Source organism: Rhinoderma darwinii, chromosome 3, assembly GCF_050947455.1.
Source record: "Rhinoderma darwinii isolate aRhiDar2 chromosome 3, aRhiDar2.hap1, whole genome shotgun sequence".
Taxonomy (NCBI): Eukaryota; Metazoa; Chordata; class Amphibia; order Anura; family Rhinodermatidae; genus Rhinoderma; species Rhinoderma darwinii.
The window spans coordinates 250,805,725-250,827,886 of record NC_134689.1 but is presented as its reverse complement, the minus strand read 5'-3'; the positions used below and the strand labels follow the sequence as shown (position 1 = coordinate 250,827,886).

The following is a 22,162-nucleotide window of genomic DNA, read 5'->3' as shown; positions in this document are numbered from 1 at the left end:
TACGGGCTCATAGACTTTCTATTGAGTCCGTACACGATACATTTATTTCCAGAAAAAGCCGAACAGACACGAAGCGGCTGATCTCTCACACGAGCGCTTTAGCTGCTTCATTCTAGCGATTGGTGGGGGTCTCAGTGCTCGGACCCCCACCAATCCAAACTTCTGACATGTCAGAAGTTTGTCAAACGTTTAGCTACACTTTAATGTCTTCATCATATTTATTTTAAAACAACCCTGCTATAGACAACGTCTGCTACGAATTAGAAGCTCATGTTGAAAACCAATATACAAGTACATCTTTAATAAAGACGTGTTCCAAATTTACATGTACAGTTTATAAATAGAAGGAAAGGCAACACCACGTCAAGCGATCTCAGCAGTGAGTGTAGGTATTCTTGTTTTTCATCTCAACTGCAGTTCTTAAATGTTTATCCGGAACCAGAACGCCATCATTTTCCTGCATATTATCACATCCAAAGTAAATTAGTCATCAAGAATTGCCAGCCAATACCAACCTGAAATCGAATATTGAAATCAGTTGCAGTATGGAAATTGTAAAGCAATGTTCCACAGCACTAGAATCCCTTATGACTTGAGAAGCAGATGTTCTGTATATATATCCCATCCACCCTCCTCAATGTTCAGAACTGGCTTTAGAATGGCTACCCAGTCCCCTGATAATTTCTTTCCACTCGGTGCGCTTCTGTGTTACATACTGAGGTGTGATGTTTTGCAGATTCAGATTGTTGCAGTCCCGAAAATAGTGCTCGCACAAAGCTTGTGCCACACATACCACGTACATGCCACAATCATAGCTGTTATGCTGCATTGGGGCCTCCTCTTCCCGGTAATGTGGATTACCACCAAGTAGACTGCTTAGGTTTCTAGCCATGAGTCGGGCATGTGGGGCATTAGTCCCTGGTGAAGAGTCATAATGAAGAAATTCACAGATGCTACGGAGATAAGCGAGGAGGCTCCAATGTGTACCCCCTGCTTCAGTTCCAGCATTGTCATTAACAGGCAGCAGGACAAGGTCTTTTTGGGGTAGCTCCAGTGGTTGTAGAAACTCCGGAGCATCGTTCCCACAGCATTTTATAAACTGGCTCACCTCAGGACTGAGGAGTGCAACTCTTTCAGTTGTTGATGGGGCTAATGTGGATGCCAGGAACTCAAAAATAAAACCAATGATGTTGTCATTCAACCACAGGGGGGCATCAAGAAGCGCAACATCTGAAGAACGCAGAAGAGAATCTCCATAACTCAGCACCACCTGGTCCATTCTGAAGAAAAATAGAAAGGGTACAAGCCTTGATAAACATTATGGACACTAATCATGGAAATGAATGCACTTCTGTCCAGTATTGTAGGTAAATAGGAACATCTTGAGAAAATGGAAAATGCACAACCGTAAATGTGTGGAATTACATTTCAAATTCCATACATTTACACTTATTTTAAAAAATATATATATTTCTGCTGAAAGTAATAACATACAGAATAAGGCAAAGCCATATGCACAGACCCTGTATGGCAGTACTCTATGTGTGATGGAACATGGAGTAGTGGTGTGAATTATCTTATTAAAGGTGCCAGTTTTATTAAAAGAAGTGTAAAGCTTTTGCACAATCTTGGTATCTATTGAACTACTAAAAAAATATTATAAACGATTAGAATAACTAATCAGAAATATTTTAGAATTTCTATTGATAGCTGCTTTAGTCAGTAACCTGTAATTAATATTCTCATGTATGACACTTATTCAGCAGTCTGGTGAGTCGTGGATTACAATTGTGACATATTGAACATACGATGGTGGATTTTCAGCAGTCATTCATAGACAAAAGAATTTGCACCACAATGGCTAAAGGGGTTGTCTGATTTGGGGAACTATGTGTTAATAGAGGGCATTTCTTGTTCAGGATCCAAAACCGAGTGTGGCTACAAAAACAGCATCCCATTCTCTGGAGGGTCATACGTGTGTACTTTACATGGACAACCTATTGCTTTCAAAGCACACTGTGTAATACTTCTTCTTACCTGCGGTGGTGCTGCAGAACAGTTAAAAACTAGCAGACTAGTCCCCCACTAATTACAGCAGATTGCAGGGGGTCCCAGCCGCTGGACTTATCGGTGGGTGGAACTTTCTAACAAAAAGCGATTGTCCAAAGCTAACAACCCCTTAAAGGACATGCAATCCTTTGAAAGTGTTTTTTTAAGTAAAAATGTCAGTCAGCGTGTTTGGTACAACTTTCAAATTAGTTTTTATTAAAAATTATTTTTATCTTTTGAGATACAGCTGCTCTGCATTCTCTATACAGAGCAGATGTATCTTTGGCTAAGATCTGAATCCGTCAGTCCCGCGGACCTGACGGGTTCAGCGTGTCTCTGACATGCAGGATCCACCTGTAATCTATTACATCTAAATTATGATCTTTGATGTGATAGATTACAGGTGGACCCTGCAGGTCTCCCACTTTCACTGAACCCGTCAGTCCCCAGGATTCAGCGAACAAGACAGCTGCTCTGCGTAGAATACAAGGCAGCTGTATCTCAAAAAGTATAATTTTTAATAAAAACTAATTTCAAAAGCTGCACCAGGCAGACATTTTTATTTTAAAACATAATAACCATTTTCATAGGTTTACATAGCCTTTAAATTGTTGAATTTGTAAATCATAACGTAAAATGATCATCAACGGATTTTATATAAAATGAGTGAATAATTTCATTATTTTTATACAGAAAATTCACAGCCAGCTTATACCCGACAACCTGGGGACTGCAATAAAATTAGAAGTATCAATGTATTAGATTATTCCACTGGAGATGGTATGATGATCAATCCTGCCCATTATACACAATGCTACCAGTGTTCCCCATCTACTTCAATGGAACACGAGAGCTAATGATGTAATCGGTGCTAGTATGTGCTGCCTCATGAAAGGCCAACTGCTAATGTAAACTGCCATATACACAACACACTCAGGAAAGTTCTAGAAACAAGGGCAGCGTCCGGGACCCGTAATAGATAACATGTCCCCAAACTGCAGCACAATCCCGTCACACGCGCTTTACTCACAGGTACGGTATTGCAAGTAAAATGTCAGAAGCATGCTACACTGCAGACATTGCTTCCAGCAGCGACGGAGTTAATGGTCAAAGGAAGGGACCTGACTCACTTCCGTTCCGACAAACGTCGCTTAGTGATTACGTCATAAGCTAACGCGCCGCTTCTGCCACTAGAGAACGTGTATTTCTGGTTGCCATTTTTTAGAAGACCAAAATAAATTATTATGCAGAATAAAGTTTCTTTTGTTGTGGAAGATGTCGTGAAAAACGGGCGGGGATGATCAGTAAATTGTAACCCTTTTGTGTTCTTTGGATCACTATGTTTTTTTTGTTGCACATTATTGTGTTTTTCTATATGTCTCTGAAATATAAAAATATGAAAAACGAAACGAAAATAACATACAGAATATGTCTGCATTGACTGCTGTGTTTATTTTCTCCAGACAGACACAAAATAGCAGTATCATTAGAAATGCTGGTTTATTTTATATTGCTGGCATTAAAACAGCATCACATTTACTGGTTATACATTGAAACCAGACAGATTATGATACAGATTTGCTCCTGTGAGCCCCAGTTACAGTGGAAAAATGTAAGGTTAAAAAAATAATAATAAAAGTCCCCCAATGGCCTTGGGACAGACCATAATGACAAAAAAAGGTAAAAACAAATTAAATAAAAAAGTACACATAACATACCCCTCAAAAAATAATCCCCCTACCAATCATTGTCGTAACCTAGTCCTGACCCAATTACCCTAAAATAAACATGTAATATATCAAAATTTACCGAAGACAATCACAGACAAAAAGTGTATTTTAGGGCTTATTCAGACGAACGAGTGTAAACTCGAACGTAAAAAACAATCCGTTAAAAGTCAGTTAAAACAACGGCCATGTGAACAGCCCCATTGAATTGCATGGGTCTGGGTGCTGTCCATTTTTTTAACGGACAGCACATGGACGTATAATACGCTCATCTGAATAAGCCTTAGGGTAACACTATATTATTAACAGAAAAAAAAATTTAACTTTTTTTCAAACTATAAGCCTAAAAATTCGAAAAAAGTTACAATTATGTGTATTAAAGTGATGAAACAAGAAACCTGTATTGTTTTAGAAAAAAAAAACATTGCAAAAATCACGTCACTAGCCCAACAAATAAAAAAGTTCTAGCGTTTAACTGACATCTGCTAAAAATGGCTAAATGGTGTCTGGTCCTGACGGTCTTTAAAATGACATTGTGTTAAAAGGAGGACATTCTCTTAAAACCACACACGTTTTCATTAAACCACACCCACTTTTTGCGTGTGCTTCTACTTCATCACCTTGCAAGCTGCTCTCCAATGACATCCCTGGACATTTCTTGTGGATATCCATGGAAATTTGATTAATAAATATTTTTGTGTGTTTGTTAACTCCTTGGCGACATCTCACGTACAGTTACGGCGCTGCCGCTAATGGGTTACTTGTCACGTAACAGTACGTGCAGTGTTCGAGCCGGCTCAGAAGCTGAGCCCACATCATCTCCAGCGGGTGTCAGTTGGTATATGACAGATGACACTGCTGTAACGGTAGGGACCGGACCAAGGTCCGATCCCCGCAGATTAACCCCATAGATGCCGCTGCCAATTGCAGGGTGCCAATTTTTGCTATGGCAACTGGAGGCTTAACAATGGCCTCCTGGTCTGCCAGAGGCAGGACCTAGTAGGTTTGCTGTCAGTGTAACTGACAGCTATAATACACTGCACTACGTAGGTAATGCAATGTATTAGAATAGCGATCAGGGCTTCATGCCTTCAAGTCCCCTAGTGGGAGAAAAAAAAGGTAAAAAGTATATAAAAATATAAATAAAAAAAATTCAGGTTAAAAAGTAAAAAGCCTTTTTTTCCCATAACTGAAATAATTAAAAAAAAAGTACACATCTTTGGTATTGTGGCATCTGTAATGACCCAAACTATAAAACGATAGCGTTATTTTTCCCACACGGTGATTGCCGTAAAAAAAAAATGCCAGAATCACTCTTTTTCGGTCACCTTGCCTCCAAAAAAATGGAATAAGAAGTGATCAAATAGTCGCATTTAAACTACAGCCTGTTCCCCAAAAAACAAGCCCTTACACAGCCTTGTCAATGGAAAAATAAAAAAGTTATGTCTCTTAGAATATGGCGACACAAAAAACAAATGATTTGAAACAAAAGTGATTTTATTGTGCTAACGCTGTACAACATAGAAAAACTATATACATTTGGTATCGCCACAATCGTATCAACCCACAGAATAAAGTAAATAATGTCATTTATGTTGCTTGGTGAACACCGTAAAAAAATAATAAAAAATAATACCAGAATATCTGTTTTTTGGTCACCTTGCTTCTTAAAAATGGAATAAAAAGTGATCAAAAAGTCGCATGTACAGTACCCCAAAATGTTACTAATGAAAACTACAGATTGTTCCACAAAAAATAAGCCCTCACACAGCTCTGTCGACACAAAAAAAATGATGGCTCTTAGAATATGGCGACACAAAAGGCGCAGAGTATGTTGCAAAAGGGGGATAAGATCAGGCATCATTTATCAGTGCGACACTAGCCACATATCTGTGGATTATTATTTGTTTACCCCACTATTATACCACCTTATTATACCCTAATGTACTCCGCACAGCTTACATATGTCCCTACATTATAAACTGAAATACCAGAAACACTCCAAACAGTACAACTACCAAGCAAAATCTGCGCACCAAATGGCGCTCCCTCCCTTCCGAACCCCACAGTGTGCTTAAACTTCAGTTTACGTCTACATAAATGTCATTACCGTACCCGGGAGAACCCGCTTAACAGTTTAGGAGATATTTGTTTTCAGTGGCACAAACTGGGCAAAACATATTGTGCACTAAAATAGAATATCAGTGGAAAATTGCAATTTTTACTTTGCACCATCCGCTCATGAATTCCTGGTAAAAAAAAAAAAACACGTGGAAAATAAAATTCTCACTACCCTTCTTGATAAATTTTTTGGGGGGTGTAGTTTACAACCACATATAGGGTATTGCCATACTCGAGAGATATTGAGTAATACATTTTGTGGTGTTTTTCTCCTATTACCCCTTGTAAAAAGGAATAATTGGGAGCTAAAACTACATATTTTTGGGGAATTTTTTTTTTTAATATTTTCGCTGCCTAGATCTAATAACATCTATGAAACACCTGTGGGGGTCAAAATTCTCACTACACTCCCAGATTAATGCCCTGAGGTGTGTAGTTTGCAAAATGGAGTCACTTGTCAGGGGTTTCTACAGTACGGGTACCTCAGGGGCTCTGCAAATGCGACATGGCACTCAAAAAACGATCCAGCAAAATCGACATGCCAAACATTGCTCCTGCCATTCTGAGCCGTGCCGTGTGTCCAAACAACAGTTTATGACCACATATGGGGTTTTGCCGTACTCTGGAGAAATTGGTTTACAAATGTTGGGGTGTTTTTTCTCCTTTATTCCTTATGATAATTAAAAAATCTGAGCTAAAACGTCATTTTATGACAAAAAAATTAGATTTTGATTTTCAAGCCTAATTCCAATACATTTACCAAAAAACCTGCAGGGTCAAATTGCTTACTATACCCCTAGATAAATTCCTCGGGGTGTAGTTTCCAAAATGGGGTTGTTTTCTATGTTTTGGCACCAAAAGACCTCTTCAAACCTAAAATATATTCTAATAAAAAGGAGGCCCTAAATCCACTGGGTGTTTCAGTCCAGTAGCACAATAGGGTCACATGTGAGATATATCTAAAAACTTCAGAATCCGGGCAATACATATTGAGTAGCATTTCTCTGGTAAAACCTTCTGTGTTACAAAAAAATATATATATATTAAAATGTAATTTCTGCAAACAAAATGAAATTTGAAGCCTTCACTTTGCTTTAAATCTTGTAAAAACACCTAAAGGGTTAAGAAACTTTCTAAATGCTGTTGTAAATACCTTAAAGGAACAGTGTCACCACAATTTTTTTTTTAATATGTTAAAGATGTTAGTGCTTTATTAAAAACGTTTGGATTAATTTGTGTGTTTGTGTGTTACTTTTTCTTATTTTTACACTTTTTCTTCCCTATGGGGGCTGCCATTTTTTTTTCCATTTCTGTATGTGTCGATTAACGACACATACAGACATGGAATACGGCAGCTCCAGTCCCATAGGGACTGCGAACGGGGCCCGTTCCATCCACTAACATGTACGCCGCTGTGTGGGAACGGCGCATGCGCCGCTCCCACACAGTTCAATTTGAAATGCGCGCCGTCCGGCGCCATTTTCCTGTGGACCGGAAGTCGCGGCCGGACAGTAAGATTACTACTTCCGGTCGCGGCTTCCGGACTTGTGCACATTGAGCAGCGGCAGCAGACGGAGCGGATGGACCGGAGGGAGCGGCGGCGACTGGAGCAGGTAAGGGATTTCTATGTATGTTTGTGTTTCAGTGTGTGTTTACTACTGTATGTAAACCTTCTACACTGTGTGTTAGCTCAAAAAATGGCGACACACAGTGTAGGAGGTTAGACCGTTCAAACCCCTCGTTTCTCCCGGCACTAGCCAGGATAAAGGAGGGGGGGATGCTGAGAGCTCACTAGAGCGAGGGCTTTTTACCCAATTTTGCAGCATAAAGCAATGTGGTTGCTTTACCACATGCAATGCTGCAATTTTGGGAATGGCTCCATCTAGTGACCAGCAATGGGAAATATTATAAATTAGAATCCAATTGAATCCAATTTATAATATTTCCTGACTCGTGAAAAAAAAAAAAAATTAGAACAATGTTTAATCACCTATACACTAATTGTTTAACTAAAAAAAAAAAAAACCATGTTTTGCTGGCAACACATTCCCTTTAAGGTGTACAGTTTTTAAAATGGCATGATTTATGGGGGTTTCTAATATATAAGGCCCTCAAAGCCTAAAATAGTTTTGAAAATGTTTTTGAAAATGTGAGAAATTGCTGCTAAAGTTCAAGGGTACGTTCACACGGGCTATTTTCAAGCATTTTTCGGGCCGTAAATGTCCCGAAAAATAGCTAGAAATGCAGGGGATGAACGCTTCCAAACATCTGCCCATTGATTTAAATGGGAAAAACTGCGTTCCTTTCCCACGGGGCATTTTTTACGCACCCGTTTTGAAAAACGGTTGCGTAAAAAAAAAAAGGTCCTTCAACCTTGGCGTCGGAAGAGAGAAGACACCACAGCTCCATGCGTACAGTTGAATTTGCAGCAGCATCACCATGTGCAGGTAAGCATAGCAAACTCCCTAGAGACGAGCATATTAACCTTTTGGACGCCTTTCAGCCGATGTATCTTCTTTGTCCGACGACAAGGTTGAAGGACCTGTGGGTGACGTCACGCTGTGTGTCTTTAGTGAAAGAAGCTGGGTGGGAACGATGAGAAGTGAATGATGCTGATTTGTCAGCATCATACACTTCTATTCACAACGCCCATTTAGTAAAACAAGTAAACACGCCCAGTTGTTAAAAACACAATACACGCCCAGTTGGAAATACGAAAAAAAAACCACGCCCAGTTGTCCATTTCAAAGCTCATTTGCATAAATATAACATTGCTCATAACTTGGCCAAAAATGATCGTTTTTCAAAAATAAACAAAAACGTTACTGTTATCTACATTGCAGCGCCGATCACATGCAATAGGAGATAGGGATTTGATAATCTGGTGACAGAGCCTCTTTAAAGAAGACATATGGTAAATGTTAACTAGTTACTATTTTGTGTGGTATAACTGTCTGTCTTACAAGCATATACATTTAAATGTTGAAAAATGCAAGTTTTTCCAATTTTTCTCCTAATTTTGGCTTATTAGTTTTTCACAAATAAATGCCAAATGTATCGACCACATTTTTCCACTAACATAAAGTACAATGTGTCACAAGAAAATAGTCTCAGAATCGCTTGAATAAGTAAAACCATTTCAAAGTTATTACCACATAAAGTGACACGTCAGATTTTAAAAAATGGTTTGTGTCCACAAAACCAAAATTATCTGTGTCTCCAAGCGGTGAAGGAAGACCAGCACAGACCCTTCCCTCAGCCACGAGTTAAATAAACAAGAGGTCCTCTTTAGAATAAGGGGCTCTCTTTTATTTAGCTGTTTTTACATTCTATCTCACTCCTAATAAAACAAGTTAGGCAAAGGCAGCTTGAGGAAATTATGTTTCAATTATTTCTATAGTCAATGAATGACTAAATTGTGTGTGAAGCTCTATTGGGTTATACAGTATTAACCCCTTAAAGGAACAGTGTCATCACAAATAATTTTTTTATATGTTAAAGATGTTAGTGCCTTAATATAAACGTTTATTTTCATTTGTGTGTTTGTGTTTTACTGTTTCTTATTTTTACACTTTTTCTTCCCTATGGGGGCTGCCATTTTTTGTTCCATTTCTGTGTGTGTCGATTAACGACACACACAGACATGGAATACGGCAGCCACAGTCCCATAGGGACTGTGAACGGCTCCCGTCCCATTGACTGCCGTGTACGGCGTCTGTGTGGGAACTGCGCATGCGCCGCTCCCACACAGTCCTATTCGAAATTGGCGCCGTCCGGCGCCATTTTCCTGTGGACCGGAAGTCGCGGCCGGACAGTAATATTACTACTTCCGGTCGCGGCTTCCGGACTTGTGCACATGGAACAGCGGCAGCAAAGGGAGCGGACGGGCCGGAGGGAGCCGCGGCGGCAGGAGCAGGTAAGAGATTTCAATGTATGTTAGTGTTTGTGTGTGTTTACTACTGTATGTAAACCTACTACACTGTGGGTTACCTCAAAAAATGGCGACACACAGTGTAGGAGGTTAAACCTTTCAAACCCCTCGTTTATCCCGGCACTAGCCAGGATAAAGGAGGGGGGGATGCTGAGAGCTCACTAGAGCGAGGGCTTTTAACCCAACGTTGCAATGCTGCAATTTTGGGAACAGCTCCATCTAGTGACCAAAAATGGGTAGTATTATAAATTAGAAATAATTTATAATATTTCCTGGACTCGTGCAAAAAAATAAAAAAAATTTGAACAATGTTTAATCACCCACACACTAAATGTTTAATTTTTTTTAAAAAAACATGTTTTTCTGGCAACACATTCCCTTTAACGACCGGCGTATAGTGTTTTTATGTCAGCCGTTCAGGGTAGTTCTTCTGAAGTGTCGGCTTTTCACGTCGGCACTTCAGAAGAACTTTCCACGCATCGTGCGGGGTGCTGCTGAAGACCGGGCTGTTGGTAATCGCCTCGGGCTTCAAGGCAACGATCGGAGACCACTAGCAGTTGTCTCCGATCGTATTTAACCCCTCAGATGCGGCACTCAATAGCAAATGCCGCATCTGAGTGGTTTGGGAGGGAGGGGACCGCATCGGAGCGGTTTTTGCGGGGATCTCCTGAAGACCAGGCTGCTGGTAACAGCTTCGGGCTTCAGGGCAACGATCGGAGACCACTAGCAGTGGTCTCCGATCAGTTTTAACTCCTCAGATGCAGCGCTCAATACCAAGCGCCACATCTGAGTGGTTTGGGAGGGAGGGGGCCACATCGGAGTGGTTTTTCCGGTCATCGGGTAATCTGCCTCTGAAGCCAAGGCTGTTAGCCACAGCCTTGGCTTCAGAGTGAAGATTGGAGACCAATAACAGTGGTCTCCGTTCATGTGATCACTGTGAGAACCATTCACAGTGATCACAAAATGAAAAACAAAGTGTTTCTCCTACCTGTCTCTCTTCACACTTGTTACTTTGTATGAGAAGAGACGGAGAGAGAATTTTACAGTGACACCAAAGACACAAAATTACAGAAAATCTAATATATAAACTTTATAAAAACTTCAATTGTATACCTAGGCTAGGGTTATCCTTAGGGCATGTTCACACGTGGCAGAGTTTTTCCGCTGCAAATGTTGGTGCAGATTCGGGGCAATTACGCAACGAATCTGCACCAACATTTTCATATTTGACAGGTAATTCAGACATTTTTTGCACTGCAAAGGCTGAAATACGCAGTGAAATTCCGCTTCTTCTCCGCAACAGACAGTGCATGCTGCGGACATAAAATTCTGCACCACAGCCTATGGTCCGCAGCGGAGTTTTCTGCAACGTCTGCACTAACTTTCCTAAAAATGTATAGAAACAAATTTAAAAAACGGCCGCTGGAGAATTCCACTGCGGACTGTTCGCAGCGGAATTCCACAGCAATTCTGCCACGTCTGAACATGCCCTTAGGGTTAGTCTAGGGTTATTCTAGGTTCTATTCTAGAGTTAGTCTAGGGTTAGCCTAGGTTTAGTCTAGGGTTAGCCTAGGGTTTTTGTGTAGCGTACGTGTGTGACATCTGTGTAAAAAAAAAACGTTTTATAGTCTACGTGTTTGTTCAACATCAGTTTTTTGTGAAGCGTGCTTTTGTGACGTCCGTGTATTTTTGTCTGTGAAAAAAAAAGAAGTAAAGAGAAAATAATAAAATTTGTCTGCGTGTGCGTCTGGTTACAGTCTTTGTCGTACGTGTGTGTAATTAGAATGGCCCATAGAAGGTTCACGGTGGAAGAGGCATACGCCATGTTAATTTCTGACTCTGATAAAAGCGATACAGGAACCGCGTCCGAGGTAGAAATGTTGTCTACCAGTGATAGCGACGACAGTGATACGCTTTCTGCAATTCAAGTGTCGCTGCAGAGTCCACAAGCACAGGGCATGTCGCAGAAGTACCACAAAACACGGCCCACTCTATTCCCCCAGAATAAATTGAGTGGGTACCCAGAGTAATTTTCCCATAATATCCCAGAATTTATTGCCACACCAGGGATAAATATTAATGTGGAAAACTTTACAGCCCTCGATTTTTTTAAAATATTCATTACAGATGAACTATTGGAGCTGGTTGTTAACCAAACCAATCTGTATGCTCGCCAATTCTTTGCTGAAAAGCCAACGTCCTCCTATCCAAAGCAGTGGCACCCCACAAATACTGGCGAACTTAAAAAAAAATTGGGGCTCATCCTCAACATGGGGTTAGTGAAAAAGCCCTCAATCCGGTCATATTGGGCAACAAGCCCTACACATGCCACACCTGTTTTTCCAGCTGTTATGACCAGAAGCAGATATGAGGTGCTAAGGCGCTTCCTTCATTTTAACGACAATCACCAGGCCCCCCCCCCCCCCCCCCCCCCCCGTAGTGATCCAGGCCGTGACCGCCTGTATAAAACAAGGCCCCTGATAAAAATTTTGGAGGAGTCATTTATGCCGGTGTACAACCCCGAAAAAAACCTAGCGGTGGATGAATCGCTGATGAGTTACAAAGGCAGGCTCTCATTCCACCAGTACATCCCCTCAAAGAGAGCAAAGTATGGGGTTAAAATCTACAAGCTCTGTGGGAGCGGCACAGGCTACACATCTGCCTTTAGAACCTATGAAGGCAAAGACAGTGATATTACCCACATTATTAACTCATTTACTTTCACACTGTTTTTGTAGGGAGAACCAAAAGGGAGGGTTGCTTATTGGATAATGTTTCACTGTAAAAATGCAGCAATACTGTATTTTCTGGAAAAACCTATTTTTTATTTCTTTCCACCTATTAAAAATACTCACTATACCCCTAGATGAATATTAGCAGGACATTTATACTTGTCAAAATGACCTGCAGTACCACGGAAAATATAGCGTGGTTCCCTAAAATCAGCTCTGGCGTAAAAAGGCCTCCAAAAGCCAAAATGGACTCCTATTATATGCCCTATAACCAGGGGCGTAGCTAGGGGGGGGGGGCAGGCAGGGCACGTGCCTCGGGCGCAGCTCAGAGGGGGGCGCCAGCATCCCCTCCTCCTGCACTATAATTGTACCTGTGTCGCAAGGACACAGGTATAATTAGAAGCAATGAATGACCGGGCACGTTCCGTGCCCGGCCATTCAGCGCTTTTCCACGAATGAAGCAACTGGTACCTTTTGTACCAGTGAAGCTTCCGTCGATGAAAGACGCTGACTGACTGACAGGGAAAGTCATCCTGCCCAGCCAATCAGCGCCTTTCATAGACGCTGTGTTCAACCCCCTGGAGACCTGCGCAGAAGAGAGCAGGTCTCCATGGCTGCCGGACGGCGTGGGAGCGGGATTAAGGTGAGTTTGAATATTTTTTTTATTTTTTTTTAACTGTAATAGAAGTGTGTGTCTGTATCTGCGGGGGGTCTGTATCTGCGGGGGGACTATATCTACAGGGGGTGGGCTATATACAGGGGGACTATATCTACAGGGGGACTATATCTACAGGGGGTGGGCTATATACAGGGGGACTATATCTACAGGGGGGCTATATCTACAGGGGGTGGGCTATATACAGGGGGACTATATCTACAGGGGGGCTATATCTACAGGGGTGGGCTATATACAGGGGGACTATATCTACAGGGGGTGGGCTATATACAGGTGGACTATATCTACAGGGGGTGGGCTATATACAGGGGGACTATATCTACAGGGGGGCTATATACTGGGGTGGGCTATCTACAGGGGGACCATATCTACAGGGGGTGGGCTATATACAGGGGGACTATATCTACAGGGGGACTATATCTACAGGGGGTGGTCTACATACAGGTGGACTATATCTACAGGGGGTGGGCTATAAACAGGGGGACTATATCTACAGGAGGGCTATATACTGGGGTGGGCTATCTATGGAGCACCATATACAGGGGTGGGCTATAGCTACAGGGGGGGCTATATAGTATATAGCCCCCTGTAGATATAGCCCACCCCTGTAGATATAGCCCACCCCTGTATATAGCCCACCCCTGTATATAGCCCACCCCTGTAGATATAGCCCACCCCTGTATATAGCCCACCCCTGTATATAGCCCACCCCTGTATATAGCCCACCCCTGTATATATAGCCCACCCCTGTAGATATAGCCCACCCCTGTAGATATAGCCCACCCCTGTAGATATAGCCCAGCCCTGTAGATATGGTCCCCCTGTAGATATAGTCCCCCTGTAGATGTAGTCCCCCTGTAGATGTAGTCCCCCTGTAGATGTAGTCCCCCTGTAGATGTAGCCCACCCCTGTATATAGTCCCCCTGTAGATATAGCCCACCCCTGTATATAGTATCCCACAAATAGCTCCCCCTATAGTGGTCCACAGAAAGCCCACCCCTGTATATAGCCCCCTTGTACATATAGTCCACCCCTGTATATAGTGCTCCACAGATAGCCCACCCATGTATATACTATATACAAGGATGGGCTATCTGTGGAGCACTATATACAGGGGTGGACTATCTAGTGGAGCACTATATACAGGGGTTGACTATATGTACAAGGGGGGCTATATACAGGGGTGGGCTATCTGTGGAGCACTATATACAGGGGTGGACTATCTAGTGGAGCACTATATACAGGGGTGGACTATATGTACAAGGGGGGCTATATACAGGGGTGGGCTATCTGTAAAACACTATATACAGGGGTGGACTATATGTGGAGCACGATATACAGGGGTGGGCTATATCTACAGGGGGGCTACATACATGGTTGGGCTATCTGTAGAGTACTATATACAGGGGTTGGCTATATCTACAGGGGTGGGCTATCTGTAGAGCACTATAGGGGGAGTTATTTGTGGGACACTATATACAGGGGTGGTCTATATGGGGGCACCATCTACAGGGGGCTCTATGGCAGGCACTATCTACAGGGGGCACAGTGTGTGTGTGTGTGTGTGTGGGGGACACGGTGTATGGTGCTATTATAATTAGAGGTGCAGTGTATGGCGCTATTATGTTTAGGGGCGTAGTGTGTGGTATTATGAGAACTTTATCTTTGTTTATAGGTGCAGAAATGTTGGAAAAGTGAGAAGCTGAAGACATCTGAGCGGCAAACTGCAGAAATGGGCTGTGACCGGGAGAAGTCATCATAGAGGTCTGGACCGGATGGAGAAAAATAACTAGAATCTGAGACGTCACCGGTGAGTCACTTAATGTAAATGTTTATTCTGCCTCTAATCAGTAATGTAGTCACTGTATGATCTGCAGCGAGATGATTATGATAGGATTTTTTTTTTGTGAAACGGCATCTCCCAGCCCATCCTTATCATTGTTTGGGCCATGCTGGGAGCTGTAGTTTTACGCCGTACACGCCTATATGGCAGGAGTTGCACTAAATTGAGCTGTATTTGTGCTGGTGCTGTATATATGTAGTGAGCTTGCTTCTGGGGCTGTATATATGTACTGAGCTTGGTTCTGGTGTTGTGTATAGAACCATATTGCTTGTAAAATCTACAAATGTTTTTATGCTCGCGTGACATAAAAATAAATGACACGTCGATTGGTAGAGAAAACAAACACGGCGAGGGGGAAGGAGATGTCGGGAAAGAGGTTGGTGGGGGGGGGGGGGCGCCAAACTGAATCTTTGCCCCGGGTGCTGGAGAACCTAGCTACGCCTCTGCCTATAACGGGTCCATATAATAGATTAGACACACATATTTGGTATCACCGTACACGGGAGAAATAGCAGAATGTGGAAAGGTGTCACTTTTACCAGTGTGTCATATGGTGTTTCGAAATGGCTTAAGAAAAGTGACACTTTTGTAAAAAAATGCAATTTACATTTTTTTGGCCCAGGTTTGGACAAATTCTGTAAAAAGTGTGAAGGGTTAAAACAGAAATGGAACGCTAGAAATAGACTATAGAGTGTCTAGTTTGTAGAACACAAAGTTTTTTTACCATTATTTATTGGACTTCAAGTCCATTACCCATACATTAATACCATAGTCTCCAGAAGCAAACAAGTTTACTGGGCTAGGTATTGTTCCAAGGAACATCCTCCCATATGTATTGATAAGGCAACTCTATAATAAGTATATAGATATAGGAGAAACAGAGTCTGTAGCCAATATATTATCAGAAAATATCAAAACAAAGCTTTATTTAAATATGCAAAATAACAAACATTTAAAAAGATACGTATAACAGGAGAAACTCAATAAAAAATGACATAGAGATACATCAGGAGAGCCAGAGTCGTAAATATGAAACCCTTGTTGTATAGGTTTGCAGTAGGAATATCACTGGTATGAAATATGGTAGTTTGAACTCAGTGCATGTGTTGATGCTAATAAGGGACATAAATGGTCCAGAAAAAGAGCATCATGTACTGGGAAAATGAATGTAAACCATACCCTGAAAATATAGGGATAGCCAGGATAATCTTACCCATAGAGTGTCCTTAGCTGTATCCCGATGGTCACTGTGTGCGACCCGACGCGCGTTTCGCAGATGTCCGCTTCCTCAAGGGGGTGGAGTGTGTCTATCCAGTAGGCGACATATATATACCCCATCTATGATGTAGCCCAGGTGTATTCTACATAGATTCAGCTCTGTCCAAGGGTGCATGGCGCGCAACCGACGGCGCAACCGGAAGTGTGGCAGGCCCCACTTCCGTCCTCCAGTGCTGCGGCGCACATCCGGTCTCTGGACGCGTACCAAGAGATCCGGACATGCGCACCACACTATCGGAGGTTCGAGCGTGGCCAAACCCAGTCCCGGCCGCGTACGTCAAGAGCGCGCACCCCATCGGACAGCGCAGACCAGGTGTATGTGAGTAAACATTTTGGCATCTGATAACCCGTTAGTGCTTCAATTCTTTACTTTCAATAAATTGATATCGTTATAATATCCAGTGATAGCTCAAGTGTTTGCATATGGTCAGTTAAAAAAATCATTTTTATACCTAAATAGTGACAAATCTCCGAAAAAACATTGCCCACATAGCACAGTGTTTAACAGAAAAGAAAAAGACATTTAGTAATTAAGATGGCAGTACCGCCAAATAGCCTAGTGTACTTAGATGAATTTTCAGTTGTATAATGCAGTGATATTGTAAAAAAATGTATGTATATAGTGTATTATTACGGACATAACAATACCTCACAAATATTAATATAAAAACCATAAACACCGGAGATACATAGATCTCCAAATAAGACCGTACACACATGACAAACATCTCAAAACGGTGCACAAAATATATATAAGAGACTGTTACTGTTAGGTAACAGTCATATAGGGTCGTCTGTGAAAAAGGCAGACAACATTAGAGTGCCTTTGCAAACATATATATAGGAGCAGAATCGTGAACAAATTACATGAGTAGAGTCCCGGGTATGCATGCTCCACATCGAGATCCATAACGTAGAGAGTCATCCAATTTTAAGGAGTTTATTCAGGGGTTCACGGATGCTTCACTGGATATTAACCGATATGTCACATACCTACTAAAAAAAATATATGTTAAAAACTAAACACACAAACAATCCACAGTTTAAAATTCATAAAATTGTATTATGATGGTAGTCTGGTGGTTCCGGCTTCCTCATACGAAGGGTGCAAAACTTAATTGTTCATTAAGTCCAGCCGGTGCCATAGATCCTAATTGCACAATCCACCTACACTCCTTCTGTGCCAGGACCCTCTTCACATTACCCCCCTTGATACCACAACGTATACGTTCAATCCCCCGAATTTTGAGGGCTCTTGGGTTGCACCCGTGATACATTTTAAAATGTCTGGGCAAGGTTTTGAGTTCTATAGGGTCATCAATAGCCCCTGCTCCAATAATGTCCCGCACATGTTCTCTAGTGCGTATACGTAATTCCCTCGATGTCAGGCCTATATAGATCTTTGGCCATCCACATACAGCATAGTAAACTACATGTGTAGTACTACACGATATGTAGTCTTTGATCTCAAAGGATTTGGTACCGTCCACTGATTCGAACTTGTTTGTTCTACTAATGTTGGGGCACGCAAAGCAATTGCTGCATGGGTAACACCCTTTTCTTTGCCCCTGAGATCCGAAAAAGTTGACTTTTTTAGGGGTATAGTGGCTTTTGACCAGGATATCACGGAGATTCCTACTCCGCCTGGCCGTCATTGTTGGTTTGTCGCTGAGGCAAAGAGCCAAAGTGGGTTCAGACCTTAAAATTGGCCAGTGTCGCCCTAAGATAGTCTTCAATTCGTCCCATCTACTGTTGTAGGTGGAGATGAACCTAACAGCTGTTTTACCCACTGCAGGGGTTTTACTCCTCAGGAGGTTGGCGCAAGGGTTTTTTTTTTTGCTCTCCGGTATCCTGCCTTGATGAACCTTTTGCTGTACCCCCTATTTTCGAATCTATATCTGAGGTCCTCAGATTGATGTTCGAAAAGATGGTCAGTAGAGCAGATCCGCCTCATCCTGAGGAATTGGCCAACTGGGATGGCTTTGATGGTGGAATGAGTGTGAGAGGAGGATGCATGCAGCAATGAATTGACGGAGGTCGACTTGCGGTAGACGTCCGTCTGAAGAAAACCACTTACATCTGTGAATATTAGTAAATCCAAGAACTCAATCTTGGAAGGGTGAAATGAATATGTCAATTTGACATTCACTTGATTAATATTGAGTTGCTGCATAAAATTCCTCAACTCACACTCCGAACCCTGCCACACAAACAGTATGTCGTCAATGTAGCGGAGCCAGCACTGCACATGGTCCGCGGCGCGAGCGCCATCCCCATGAAAAACCTGCCTCTCCCAAAAACCGAGAAACAGGTTCGCATAGGATGGCGCACACGCCGCACCCATGGCAGTGCCTTGGGTCTGTAGATAGAAATTATCCTTGAATACAAAGATGTTGTGGCTCAGAACATACTGTAGTAGTTCCACAATGAGTTCACATAATTCTTCATCCCAGTTGCTGGTCCCCAGGAAGAAGCAGACCGCCTCCAGACCATCCCCATGTCTTATGCATGTATATAGGCTTTCAATATCCGTGGTTACAAGGTACATATCAGGTTCAATCTGAATCCCGTCAATTCTCCCCAGGACATCCGTTGTGTCCTTTACATGTGATGGCAGTTCTGTTACCAACGGCTTTAAGTAATGATCTATAAATTTACATGTGGCTTCGCATAGGCCTCCCATACCTGACACAATGGGACGTCCTGGGGGTTCTATCAGATTTTTGTGGATTTTTGTCAGAAAATAGATTGTGGGTATTTTGGTGTCCTCTGTCAATAGTCCCTCAAAAATCTTCTTAGTAATGATCCCTTTGTCCAAGGCCCTATTCAAAATCTCCTTCAATTCCAAAAAGAATTTAGATATAGTGTTAAACGTAAGTTTAGCATAAGTTTGCTTATCTCTTAATTGTCTAAATGCCTCTTTTTTGTACTTTTCTGTCGACCATACCACAATGTTACCCCCCTTGTCAGCAGCCTTGATAACCACATCCTCATAGGATTGTAATTCTCTCAAGGCTGGTCTCTGAGGAACTGTGAGATTATCCCTATATTCAAACTTGGGTATTAGTTTAAGGTCATCTATTACCAGTTTGGTGAATATTTCCACCTGGGGGCACAGTGACAAGGGGGGAAACCTTGTGGATTTGGGTAGGGCCGACATAAGGAACTTACTTATTATGGTGCTCTGTTCCCATAGCAGTTCTTCCAATGTTGATAGGGCCTCCCTTTCCATCTCACTGTCAATTTCGAGGGTGCCGCATCCCCTATTGTACAATTTTTGGAGGACAAGTTTCCTAGAGAACAGATGCAAATCCTTTAAAACTGTAAAGAAATCAAAAGGGGCAGTAGGTGAGAACGTCAACCCTTCACTCAGAACCTCACGTTGGGCATCAGAGAGGGAGTGTGAAGACAGGTTAATTACCTCCAAATTGTTACCGAATCTCTTTTCCTGTTGTGGGATCGTAGGTTTTATGCGCTTGCCGTTCCTATCATATTGTCTTCTTGGCATATAGGAACCCAGGTTGTTACCAGTACTGCTGGCAGTCGTTACATCCCTTGTTCTACCTGGTTCATCGCCAGAGGTATGTGATGACATAGAGGAGGATCTTGAGCGTGATACAGGTCTTAATCTATCATAGTTGGACCGCCATTTATAAACCCTATTTGATTTATAATCTTGCACATCTCTCTGAAATTTGCCTGATTTGACTGTACAAATCTCTTTTTCCCATTTGGCATAATCTTTATCCAACTCTTCCTGCCATTTGGCAAGAATCTCAGTGGAGAACTCCTTTTTGAGATCCAATTGTATCCCGTCTATTTCTCTTTCCATTTCCAACAGAGTGTTATAGTTAGATTGGATTAAGAGACTCATAAACCCCCTGGAACAGGTATCTGCCAGCTCCTCCCATTTCTTTTTGAACATATCGTTTTCTATGTCAAAGGAGGGAAAAACCTGAACCCTTAAGCCCCTCGGTATCAGCCCCCTAGATATGTATTTTTCCAGGAAAGCCTTGTTCCACCATAACTTGGTTCTTTTATTAAGGAGTGATTTGAGTTTAACACTACGTTCCCTGATATTAGTGCTACCAGCATCTAAAAGCAAATTAGAGTCCTCCTTAAAATCATGTCTAATTGTGCGAGCCATGACTGATCACGTGCTTGAAAATCTATGTTAAGCTGGATACCAGTTGCTGTGAAAAACACAGAAAAATGATTATAACTAATAGTCTCCAGAAGCAAACAAGTTTACTGGGCTAGGTATTGTTCCAAGGAACATCCTCCCATATGTATTGATAAGGCAACTCTATAATAAGTATATAGATATAGGAGAAACTGAGTCTGTAGCCAATATATTATCAGAAAATATCAAAACAAAGCTTTATTTAAATATGCAAAATAACAAACATTTAAAAAGATACGTATAACAGGAGAAACTCAATAAAAAATGACATAGAGATACATCAGGAGAGCCAGAGTCATAAATATTAAACCCTTGTTGTATAGGTTTGCAGTAGGAATATCACTGGTATGAAATATGGTAGTTTGAACTCAGTGCATGTGTTGATGCTAATAAGGGACATAAATGGTCCAGAAAAATAGCATCATGTACTGGGAAAATGAATCTCCAAAAGCCAAAATGGACTCCTTCTATTATATGCCCTATAACGGGTCCATATAATAGATTAGACACACATATTTGGTATCACCGTACACGGGAGAAATAGCAGAATGTGGAAAGGTGTCACTTTTACCAGTGTGTCATATGGTGTTTCGAAATGGCTTGGTTTGAACAAATTCTGTAAAAAGTGTGAAGGGTTAAAACAGAAATGGAACGCTAGAAATAGACTATAGAGTGTCTAGTTTGTAGAACACAAAGTTTTTTTTACCATTATTTATTGGACTTCAAGTCCATTACCCATACATTAATACCATGGTGTAGAAAACTAAATTAAGACATTTTAGTGCGCAATTGAAAAAAGGGGCACTTGTGCTTTATACTAGATTTCTGGTAAAAAAAAAAAAAACTACACCTACAAGTAAGGTGTCCTTATGATCAGGATAAATGAAAAAATATATTTCAATACATTTGTATGATACAATTACTTTTATTTTCAAACTATTACATTTGAAATGATAAAAAAATCTAAATTTTCTTTTTCTGTCTTTCCACGGCTATAAAAAAAAGTAATAAAAATGTTACCTATACATATATACCACAAAAAGGAAGCACTACTTGTCCCAAGAAAACAGTGCAAAATTCACGTCGATACATAAAACACATACAGAGTTATACTCTGTTACATCTGTGAATAGCAAAACTGCGAAAATTGCTCTGGTCACTAAGGTTTAAAACACCTTCGGTATTAAGGGGTTAAGGCTGTTTGGAGAAAATTCATTTGTGTGCTAAAGAATTAGTCAGTTTGAGCGGTTCACATCACTAGTTTGGTGCACATCACTAAGTACGGTAGTTGGGCATACATTGCTAATAAGTAGAGCACTTTTTATGACTTGGGACTTCTCTGAATTCTTTTGTGACTTGACCATCAGGCATATTATAAAAGTGTGATTGGTTGAGAATGTGTCCGATTTCCATTCTTGATGAAGAAGTAGCCACGCAGTTATTCTCCATTGATGTGAATAGTAGTTATTGAAACCTTTAAGTGAGAACACAGAGTTTTCAGTAATTCCCATTAATTTCATTAGAGAGTAATAATACCTGCATGACAACTGCTCCACTGAGAAGAGGGAAGGGGACCTTCATTCTTAGACTCCTCTTACACAGCCCGACGTGGGCCGTGTAAA

General features: G+C 41.5%; 1 protein-coding gene across 2 annotated transcripts; it reads right to left on the bottom strand.

The window, feature by feature from the left end:
• Positions 1-286: 286 nt before the first annotated feature.
• SENP8 (SUMO peptidase family member, NEDD8 specific) lies at positions 287-3,190 on the bottom strand. 2 transcript variants are annotated; one of them, XM_075855151.1, is made up of 2 exons: positions 3,080-3,190; positions 287-1,280 (listed from the first exon to the last, which is right to left on the bottom strand). In XM_075855151.1, exon 2 carries the CDS (start codon positions 1,277-1,279, stop codon positions 635-637), a length of 645 nt encoding a protein of 214 aa, XP_075711266.1. In that variant the 5' UTR covers position 1,280; positions 3,080-3,190; the 3' UTR covers positions 287-634. The 2 variants fall into 2 exon arrangements, with proteins under 2 accessions (XP_075711266.1, XP_075711267.1); XM_075855152.1 differs by lacking the exon at positions 3,080-3,190 and adding an exon at positions 2,038-2,455.
• Between the last annotated feature and the right edge of the window lie 18,972 nt (positions 3,191-22,162).